Source organism: Etheostoma spectabile, chromosome 13 (genome assembly GCF_008692095.1).
Source record: "Etheostoma spectabile isolate EspeVRDwgs_2016 chromosome 13, UIUC_Espe_1.0, whole genome shotgun sequence".
NCBI lineage: Eukaryota > Metazoa > Chordata > Actinopteri > Perciformes > Percidae > Etheostoma > Etheostoma spectabile.
In genome coordinates this window covers 19,462,348-19,473,935 of record NC_045745.1, presented here as the reverse complement: position 1 = coordinate 19,473,935, position 11,588 = coordinate 19,462,348, and the positions used below count along the sequence as shown (strand labels likewise).

The 11,588-nt window shown below is 39.7% G+C and overlaps 1 protein-coding gene across 2 annotated transcripts in view; it reads left to right on the top strand.

The window, feature by feature from the left end:
• grxcr2 (glutaredoxin and cysteine rich domain containing 2) overlaps positions 1 to 9,682 on the top strand; it is a 27,884-nt gene extending 18,202 nt beyond the window's left edge. For both annotated transcript variants that reach the window (XM_032532952.1, XM_032532953.1), the window contains 3 exons: positions 2,226 to 2,335; positions 4,828 to 5,055; positions 8,019 to 9,682. In XM_032532952.1, coding sequence (XP_032388843.1) covers positions 2,226 to 2,335; positions 4,828 to 5,055; positions 8,019 to 8,192 — 512 coding nt within the window. In that variant the 3' untranslated portion in view covers positions 8,193 to 9,682. The remainder of the gene's footprint in view (positions 1 to 2,225; positions 2,336 to 4,827; positions 5,056 to 8,018) is intronic.
• Positions 9,683 to 11,588: the final 1,906 nt, after the last annotated feature.

Sequence of the window (11,588 nt, the reverse complement as noted above, 5' to 3'; positions counted from 1 at the left end):
TATATATATATATATATTTCCGTAATTTATTTCTGATGGAGAAGTAGAACATGCTGAGCTGAAACCACCATGTTTTTCTCACCCAGTTGTACAAACATATTGTCTCTGTGGTGATGATGCAGTTCACAATCTATTGCTAAAACAAATATGGCTAATTTCTAAGAGCAAATGGTGTTACAGTCCACTATTTTGGCAGTTAATATGTAAGAAATAATACTTGGAATAGTATGAAATGCTGAAATACTGAGCAATTGTTAGTATGCCTATGATATTGTATGTTTCTACTGTAATGTATTATCAGAATTAGTGTAAAGTGTGCAGTTAGCGCAACAATGCACACATGTGCTTTGTTGCAGGGAGTTAGATGAGAATTAATGCCACAATCATATCTGTACAGTAAAAATGAAGCAACAGCAAGCAGCCACTTCACTTAGTTTAACACAAAGACTGGAAACGGGAGGAAAGAGCTAGCCTATTAGCACTTCTAAAGATCACTAATTAACAAATTTAATGTGTTTAATCTCTACAGAAACTCAAGTGTAAAAGTTACAATTAGCCCTCTGACAGGGGGTTATGTGTCAAACTATTTCTTCTTCAGGACTTCCTGTAGTCTGTATTGGTTGCCCGGCAAGTGGTCACGAAAATTTAAGTCTGCTCCTTTTAAAAACTTTTGAATACATTTTTGTTTTGGAGGATTTTGGAAAAACTAACCTGGGTGGTCACAGTTAGTCCAGTACTAGTCTCGCAATACCAGACCCCGTGCTCTAGAGTTAGATCTGGCTCCTTTACACATACATTGAAAGACATAAGGCAAAAAACCATTAGTTTGCATTTCTTTAAAACGATCACAATTGTCTTGGCCGTTGCTAAACTCTGGACTCAGCAACAGAGGCTCTGTATAATGGTCTTGAGAAGGAACTTGTTTTGGTGGAACATTTGTACCCTGCAAAAGAAAACGCCACATAATTAAATTAACTGTTTACACAATACAGTAACGTGAGCTATTTAAATTAGATGATTCCCTGAAAGAGCCATGCAGGCCAGCCTTGTTGCATAATCCAAATTTCTACAAAATCTGCCATTTTCAGCGTTTAGCTTGCTAACTCAAAGTGTGTTGCTGTTCCCTGAAACAAACCAAGTTTTGCAAGGCGAGGCACATCCGGCCGAACACCCGGAGATTATCCGATAAATGAACTGTTGTTGATCCAGACTAGTCAGGTACAGACTGCTACCTTATGACTGAGCATTGTAAGCTGTTATCTCAGAGTTAACCAAGACTTACAACTGCGTAAAGCCCTTGACACACCAACCAGACGGCCGACCCTCGGCAGAAAAGGCAGGTGGACTAATCAGCCTCCCTGAGTTGGTCAAAAAAGTGCCTCGGAACACACCAAAGCGACGAGACATAATACGTCTCCATAACAGCAGGTCGTGCTAATCTGTATTGTCGCCCCAAAATGAAAACCGGCAGCTGATTGGACAAACATGTCACGTCAGTCTGATTTTCAAAGCCAGACTGTCATGGCGGCTTGTTCAGAATACAATCTCATATTTTACTCACCGAAACGTGTTTCTGAAAAGATTTTAAGCGAGAAATAGGCCATGCAGTTGCTGAATCTGTCATTTCAGATCAACAAAGGTCAGTTTAAAAGATTTTCATCAGATTTTGAGGCGTTAGTCCCGCTCATCCCGCTCATCCCGCTCATCGTTTCTGGTTTTGCACTCCACCAATCAAACTGGTCCTTTAAGTTTGACTGCTGGCAGTGCCCGCCTTCTGACTGAGCATGTCAGGTCCTCCAAAATGAAGGCTGACGGCCCCTCAGGACCACACGGGACGCATGACGGCACGAAACACACCGATCAGACTCAAGCTACCGACCTCGCCAGACTGTCCGATGGCCGATTATCAAGTTGGTGTGTCACAGCCCTAAGACATATGCACTTTTTGTGGATGAAACTTAAACATGAATATCAAATCTCTTGTGGGTACCCAGATAGCTCAGTTGGTAGAGCAACCGTCTATAGTGGTTTACGCAGCGGGCCTGGATTCTACTCCAACTTGCTGCCCTTTGCTGCGTGTCATTCCCCCTATCTCTCCCCTTTCATTTCTTCAGCTGTCTTGTCAATAAAAGCCTGAAAATGCGCAAAAAATAGAAGAAAAAATCTTTAAATCTCTTGTACAAGTTCTCACTCTATCCTGACAACATGTTTTGTTCTGTACCCAGGTGTCTATCCTCCAACAGGGCTCATTGCCCAGAGAATAAACGTGTACAGAGGAATGGGAAGCTACAAGCCTGCTACAGGCCAGACTGAGGAAGCAGAAGGAGATGCCAAAGTAAGCAATGCTTGCTGGTATTGATTTTATAAATTTTGATCTTCAACAAGATCATCTAAGACTAGATTTCCCACTAGCAACGTCAGTTTTGTCTGCCTAAATGTACTGACATTTTGTTGTTGTCTTGATTCATTCTGCAGTTTAAATTTACTAGAATTGAAAACTTTTACATTTAGCTGAACATTAATTTAAATATCCATGGCAACAGTTTAATGTTATCTTAAAAAAACAACAGTAGACAACAATAGAGATTGTTAAGTAGCACCAGCAACATGGTCATCTCAACATATGCACTTATTTATGGATGTGATATGTAGAATTATTTCTGCTATTTCAAACACCTACAGTACAGAAAAAGTTGGATAACACCTTAAAATTATAATAGTGTTTATGACACCCTTTCAATGAATAAGTTACTAATTTTGGAGCATGATCACTATGCAGCATCTCTTTGGATATATACATAAAGGGAATTATATTAAGAAAGTATCACAGCTCCTTGGACATTTTGTTATATATTTTTCAAACCCCACAGAGCACAGAGAAGTCTACATATGCTAAAAAGCACACTGACACACCAAAATAAACACATACACAATTACCAGCCAATGCAGTCATTTAATAATTCATTTATACATCTTTAGAACAGAACAAGCAATCAAGACTTAAAATAGAAAATGAAAAGAATCCTTGTGTAATTAAAGCACCAACTGCATGGAACAAATACTATACAAAACAGCTACAAAATTGTTCATCTGGAAGGAAAAAGCCACGGTTACTGAGCTGCTGTGGCGCTGGCTTCATTAGTGCAGCAGGCTGAGAGGGAGGTCAGCTACATCGCCTGCTGGCTTCAGTATCAGTTTCATTCTTTTATCCTCCAAACAAAGGCATGCTTGGTCCTGGTGACCAAGGCCAGTGTTTATCACATTTATCAGTTTAAAACAGCAATTTGGATTTAGTTTATTCTTTTTAGGGCATTGTTGAAAGGACGGCACAGTGGTCCTGGAAGAGCTACTGTAACCACCACACCACCCACTCGCCACAATGGAATACAGGTTTTAGGGATAGTCGCACACTCGTCGCCACGATTAAAAAATGCAACCTACTGTGCCAGATCATTTAGAAAAGTTCCTAAACACTAAGCTCAAAAAATGAGGGATCAGTAAAGTCATAAATGCCAGGGATTAGCAAAGTAATCACTAACTCTTGGCAATCAACAATGCAGTCCTGCCGATGTGTAGTAAAATGCTGATACTTTTTTCCCATAAACAAGAATTTTTCTGATTCACTTTCCCCAACAGACAACGTTAATCGACTTAATGTTGTCGGCAAAAAACTCTTCCAGTTGAATCATTAGTGTAAAAGGTAAACAAACTGTGATTAAAAAATATTTGGTTTATAGAAAGTTAAATGTACAAGCCTGTGTACTTAAAAATGGGTGTTGATGGCGCAATGGCTATGCCACGTCTTTTGTGTGGGAGATATGGGCTTAAACTGCAAAACATCAGCCAATGTGTCCCTGAGCAAGACACTTAACCCATAGCTTCTCGTATAGTTGACGTATATAGCAATGTAAGTCGCTTTAGATAAAAGTGTCAGCTAAAATGACATGTGATGTGATGTAAAAACTGTGATACTGTAGAACTCTAATGCAAGGTGCATTTTGGCACGAAACATCCAATTAAAAATGATGTTATGTTTTGGCTCAATTTTTGAATTATTCCGCAACTATGTTGCTGGTTTTGCGTTCTGAAATGTGTTTTGTTTCACACCTTCGTCTGGCTTCTTCTCCATGGCAACAGCAGCTTAGGCTCATTAATGACCTGTTGTAGTATTTTTAGCTGTCCATCATGCCAAAATGACTAATATAATTACACAAAACTATAGGGTCATTACATTATCCAGTAGACTCCTGTTTCTATGTCAAGTAACATTGAGGATGCTGTTTAAAGAAAACATTTCAATACAAAAAATGTGAATGCAGACAGTATGAGGAAACCAGTGGCTCACCACACCTCGCAACTTCATGGTCATCAAGTAAAATGTACACCTAATACTCATAAAGTGATATGTACGTTTCCTCTCTGGACCAACTTTGATGTTTTGTTCAACAACTAAATGGAGATTACATAGATCCAGTTAAATTCAATAAATGTTTTGTTAGTATTCAATATTAAGCCTTTCCCTCCAGACTCTAGATAGTCATACAGTACAAAAATCTATGTTAAAAAAGGAAGTATTGTATTTTCCAGTTTCTCCACCACCAGAAGCCAGCTTCATTCAACTAGAGAACCTCTTCTCACCCACACATCAAGCCCACAGCAAAATGTGGGCACACTCTCTTAGTTGCAGGAATGGAATCTGGGCATTGTGGGAAATATCCAACAAAAATCAAGGCTAATTAAAATGCTTAATTTTAGGATGCCCGAGCTGTTGTTTTGTTGATGTGTAATATTGATGTAGGATTATCTGACATGTGCGGTTTTCTTAAGTCTTCAGTGTTGGACTTTGGTAAGATAATCATCTACACCAGCAATCTGCGCATCATCAGAGCACCACAGAGGAAGCCTGAAGCGTTGCGGCACTACACAGTGCCCCCTGGGGACTTGGATGGATACCCAAAAGCCAGGGAGAGGGGGAGCAGGAGGAGGGCTAAAGCTCTTTGTACACAGGATGGGGAGGAGAAGGAGGAGAAACATATTAGCGACGCAGAAACCAAGGTAATGATCCTTGGCCAAATTATTCTCTCTAGTGTGGTGCGGTTTTTAACACCTTGTTCTTGTTTGTTGGTGTCTCAGTCTCTGTCAACATATCTTCTACTTCGTTCCCCCTCTCTCTCTATCTCTGCATACTGTATGTCTACAGCTATCCTTTCTTCACTTTATCTGTGCTCTCAAGGATGTACCTTCAGGATTGTCTGTGCAGCCATATTGTTGCAATTTGAAGAGACTGTTGTCCCCTAGAATAACGCCTACTGTACATAAATTGTTTATTCAAGCAGCAATTTGAGTCATTTCCATTCATAGTGGTGGTGCCTTCTATTGCCTTAGTAATTATGACAGGAGCCAAGCAGGAAGTAAGGTGACAAAGTATAGTACGAGGTGGTTCATGAGTCAAACAAACAGGACTTTTTACTTCATGGAACAAATGAAAAAAAACGGAACTATGTCACATTTTGCGTCACCTGCGTAACCGGAAGTGAAGTAACGTAACAGACATACTGATTTTAACCAAGTGGCAACGCCGGAGTTAAAAAATTAAGTTAATGTCAAAGTGCCGAAAACCGCAGTTCATCAAGTGGCCACTTGAGGCTCGCTCTAAAAGGCCCAACTTTACCGCAGCATTAAACTTGTTTAGCACCTAGTACAAAAAAAAATGGTTTTGGTGTCTATAATGGTTTTGGTGTTATGTGTCTAAGTCACCTTTCATAACTTCTCATTTAAATTATATCCAAGCTTAAAGTTCTGCATAATTAAGGTAGTTCCGCGAGTGACAGGTGGCTGCCTTTACAGGAGCCAAGCATAGACTGTAGGTTTCATTGGGCCCACGTCAGTTCAATTCCCACTCCACCTCTCTGCCTTTTTCGATTAGCCGTTATCCGACATCAGGCACTTCCAAACTGCAATCTTTTTTAAAACTTAACTATGTAGTTTTGTTGTCTAAATGTCTTTGAAATGTTCAAGACTGCAACTGTTAGGTTCTTTGGTTTAGTTACGGGGACAGAAAATGCTCCTGTGGGTGGTATTTCCTGCCACCACTTAAAGCGTTACTTTTTAAAACGCTTCCATGGGTCATATTAGAGGGTAGGAATAAACAACCTATATTGTTTTATGGTTTGGGGGAATTGTTGAATTTGAAACTGTTCACAGATGAGTGTTTATTCAGGTCCTACATTCTCCTCTGTTTCATTGGAACTGCCACCTCATTTCCCTGCTTCTCTTTTCTTTTGCTGTTGCCCTCTACCGCTGCAACAACTGCCACCCCATTGTCCTAATGTTATCTGTCAACGGTGAACACATACTGATGAGTCCACAGTTTTACTCTGCCCTTGCAGCATTTGCTTGCCACTTGCCAGCCCGCAAGGATACCCAGCTCACTATTATCCCCTCCCGCTCACCTCCTTGGCTGATTACTGTTCTCTTCCCCTCACTCCCTCCATTCCATTCTCACCTTTCTCGTTATTTTCTCATTTGCTCTGTCTCTAGATGAAAAAAGTTCATTCTCAGCTTTTTTCCCATTATTTGGCAATCTCACTCCTCTTTGTTACTTTCTTTACTTTATCATCTTTGCCTTTGTTGCCCAAACTCCAAAGTAGTTAATGTTTCACTGTTTTAGTTTTTTTATTTCTACAGGCTTTTTTTCTGTTAATGGTACCTGCTTGACTGGGCCGCGGTGCCCCGTCTTCCTTTTTCCATTGCAGATTAGTACCGCCTGATGCGTGAGGCAAATCGTGGCTAGTTGTCATAGCAGGAAACTGCTGTGACCTAACGCGACACACGCACACACACAGAACGTCAAAGGGATGTTGTTTTTGATTCTCGACATGTGGCTGTTGCCACAGCCAGAAGACAAATTTAGTTTCAAAAGAAGCTCAAGCCAGCAAAAAATACTGGCTAAACTATTTAAACATGGTGGGTTGGTTCAGGACTGTGCAATGATGACGCAGTGAATAGTGACGATTCTCTTCGACCAATCAGTAGTTTGCAACTTTTCATGAAAAAAAATGTACCTGTTAGCAGGTACCAGTGACTTTTTTTCATAATAGAAAACCGACTATTTACCCAGTCTGGACGTAGATTACATAACAGCTGATCTTCGCAATGAAATGCGTGACTGTATCATTGAACCCTACATGTAGTGTAGGTTTAGATGCACCGAACTCTACACTAAGTCAAACCATTATTCATTAAAAGAAAAAGCGTGTGTGTAGTGAAATGTCATGAGGGTTGAACACCTGCTGTTTGTGGTGCGTTTCAGTCAATGGGGGTCCAATGGTTACTCATTATCTGATTTAAAGGTGTAACCAGCAGTGTTAAAGGAGCTGCACTTTATAGAGCATTTAGTTTGTGGCCTTTAAATTCTTAAATACACGTTGCTAGTGGTTTAGTTTGTAAAGATTTACATCTTCTGTTTGTATCCACCCCTTGTGTCATCAGTAATCTACAGGCAGCTGCTTGTTGTTATAAATGTAGTTGTAATGACCAGCTGGCTGTAAAAATGACCAGCTGGCTGTGTATTATCCCACAACACAGCTATTTACCAAATGCATTTAATTATATATATTAATGGAAAAATCCCCTGTCGTTTAGGTTGTTTAGTGTTTTCTAGCATGCCGGACACTTAAACTTGATGTGTGTGTTACTGTTCGCCATTTATGAACTGGCTAAAGGTGTTGCAACAATAGTTGCAGTGTAGTCATTTGTAATTTATATCAATGTAAAATTGTGGTTTATTATAGATTATTGATGCATTTAATTCAACATTTAAATATATACATACAGCTATAATTAAGATATGGCTGAAAAAAAGCTTCCATTTTCAGTTCAATCTCTATCCATATTTTGTTGTCTTGTCTTTCTCACCCATTCCAACCTCTTCCTCCCTTTCTTACCCTGTGCCTAACCTTACAGTTTCTCTCCTTCACCTCCTCTTCTCCTCTCTAATGTGTTTGTTCTGTCTCCAGGAGGCCAACAGCTGCCAGCATTGTGGTGGTTCGGGCTGCGCTCCCTGCTCTCTGTGTCACGGTAGCAAGCTGTCCATGCTGGCGAACCGCTTCAATGAGTCCATCAGTGATCTGCGTTGCCAAGCCTGCTACCCCCATGGTCTGGAGAAGTGCCAGTCCTGTTCCAGCAAATAGCACTGTTTGGCTGACACCCATGAGAGAGAGAGACAGAGAGAGAGAGAGAGAGAGAGAGACAGAGAGAGAAAAAGAGAGAGAGAGAGAGAGAGACTTTGTGTGTAGTCCCCATGTGCTAAGGGTTTTAGCACAATTGTCTCAGCGGCATATTATTGTTCTAATCCAAAGTGTTCTTGGTGGGGTGTTTTGAAGCACTACTAGGAAACATAAGCCATCACTGGAAAGGGGAATTATAAATTGTGCAGCCGGCACAAAATCATAAAATACAATTACTGTGTGCAGTGAACATGGCTTGCGATAACCCAAATACATAATCACCTCATTGTTGTCACACCCTTCTTCCTGATAAAATCGGGTTCCACGACAGAGTTATCAGTTTAATTAAAATGATGCAAACATGCTTGCTTTGTATTTCATGTACTGGAAAGGCTGCTCTGTTCCTGTCTCCTCTCTCCATTCAACAGAGAGAAGAAAACCATTTATATCCCAACATGATGTACTGTATGAAGGTAACTGATGCCTCCTTCTTCAATGATTAAAGAGCCCAACCAAGCAATGCTGAAATGCTCTCCTGGTTTAAGGACGGTAAGAAGATGACACAGAGGGCTCTATTTTAAAGATCTAAGCGTATGGCGTGACGCACATGACACAGGTGCATTTGGGGCAGAAAACATAGGCCGGGCGCATGGTTCAAAAGGGTTATACTTAGTGTCTTCATTAATTCATAAGTATGTTTTGGGCGTAACATGCAATAAACCAATCAGCGTACCATGTCCCATTCCCTTTAAAAGCAGGCGCGTTTGTACCTTGGCGCATTGCTATTATGATGGCGGATTTGCACCATAATATTTGTTTGTTTTTTTAACTAGCGATAGATAGAGATAAGAAAAGGAGAACAGTTAAATAAATGTCAATAGTGGGCCCGCTCAGGAGGTTAAATGGTGGCAATTACAATGTTTTTTTTAAATTAGTCTCATTCTCAGGTTATTGCCATACAAATTTAGTTTAAGATTTAATTTTAAAGCTTTACCCATACAGTAGGAGAATTAAATAAAACTCCTAATTTTTATTGTGTCTAGCTGCTGTTTGAAAGTTGTGCTATATTTATTTTGTGTTAGATTATTAACACAGCAGGGTTATCATATCACCAACACCCTTGACTAATATTTAATTATTAAAATGTAGCAAATGTAGTCTATAAAGATAGCAAAGGTCATAGATGGTCACCATATGTGTGCATGAGTCGAGGATTGATTCTTTTGCTATTACATCAAAAATGTTTGATATGTACGGCTGTTATCTTGCAAAAATCTAAATGCTCCCTGTAGTCGAAGCAGCATCATAATTCTAACGGGAACGTCTATGACTGTAATGTGTGAAAATCATTTCTTAAATGTTTGATGTTTTCACCCTGGGTTAGGAATGTTTGTTTGTGTCTTCCCAGCTTAAAAAACAAAATGAAACCTAACAATAAAAACAAATGCAACACACTGCATAATTCCTAGTCATTACATTTTAGTCATAACTGCAATCAACCACATTTTGTGCTGTTTTAGGATGATATAACTGGAAAGGAAACACAAAATGGTAATATCGCCACAATAGCAAATGGTTTCAGATCTGAGTAATCACCTTCATGCAATAATACATTTTGTCTGCGGCAACATCACCATCTTCAAGGATTACATTACGTTACAGATAACATACATTCTCCCTGTAAGGTTTAAACATAAGATATTATGTTAAATGCGTAATGTTTGTATTTGACTTCCATTTGCAGATGGGTGAGTTACCAGTTTTCCTTTTTTCAAAACAATACCGGTAACAAACCCCTTTCTAATATGACTACCTGCTCCATAATCAGATATGAACTGCACTGAGCCACAGGATGTTTTTCAGTGGCTGCCAAAATTGCATTTCTTTCAACACTATCCTTATGCTGCAAGGCAGAGATGATCAATCAAAATCAGTGTTAGCAGTTGAAAGCACTGACCAAATCCTCTAAGGTGTTGGTGAACCAAAGTCATGCCAGAACAAGCACCCCTGGACCATTACAGCCCACTATCCCCACGCCTATACCTATCTTTCTGCTGGCATTTCCATTACTTTGTCTTATGTTAGATAGCGTCACACTCTGTTGAAGAGCCGACTGTATGTTGTATCAGCAGCCTGGCCAGAAACCCCATCAGCAATCAAATGCTTGCTATTTCTAAGATGAGAGAAGAAACCTCTCTAGCTTGTGACTAGTCTGCTAAAAAAATCTGCCACCAGTACTGCCAAAACTGAGCGTGGTCATTTCAGCTCCCATTCTCACTTAGTATTCCACAAGGGAGCCAGAGCAAGGCGAAACTGGGTCACAGAACTGTTCTTGGCCTCCTCTGTCCCATGGGATCTACAATGATGAGAGAGCAGGTAAAAGCACACAAGTGTTTACTCTGGGTTCATAGTGCTTCAGAAAGGGGAATTCACACAGAATTGCTGAAGCATGAAGACCACACACTTTGTAGTTCCTATTCTGAAGCTTTACTTAGGCCAAGAGCAGCGATTTAGTCGGAAATCAGCATTATTAGAATCAACAGTGCAATGTTTCCACACATCAGGCCAGTGACAACATGACAAAGAGTATGTGGGCACATAATTGGTTACATCATGCTTATGTCATGGTCAACTAAATAAACTATTTTATTAAGAAAACAAATGTAGCAGAAACAGAAATACCCCCAAAACTGATACAAAGAAAATACTTAAATATATATTACAGAAAACGTTTTTAAAAGAGGTAGCATACAATTAACAACCGTGTACACTATTAAATGTTAAAGGTAGGAAAGTATCCCCCCAAAAATTAAACTCCCTAATTTAGAAAATGACCAGCCCACCAGATTAACGCATCCAAGTAAGAGTATGATTCATGACAAATCTGGAAGGTTTCACATTGAAGAGGCCATTTATTTTTGTAATCCACACTTCTTTTGAAGGGCTTGACCTCAGTGCTGTGTCCTATGTTTTCTATACAGCACCTGGAAAATGTGCTGGGTAAAACACATCAATACACTGAATAGATTGCAACGTTTTGTTGTATGTCTATTAGTAACACAGAGCTCTTAACCTATCTATTCAGTTCTTCAAATCAATACAGCAAATATCTTGTAGGCTTTTTCAGACATCCACTAGGCGTATTTCTGTGGGTGGACACATGCCCATGCCACTCTGTTATTCCTGTGATAATATGGTGGAACATTACATGCAATTGTTTGTTTGAGGTCTCCATTATAAAATAATGGCCTGTTTAATCACAGCAGCTAGCAAACAAAGGCTTATGAATATAGAAGGAAACATTTTTCCAACATTTATATATAAATATGTGTGTGTGTGTGTGTGTGTGTGTGTGTGTGT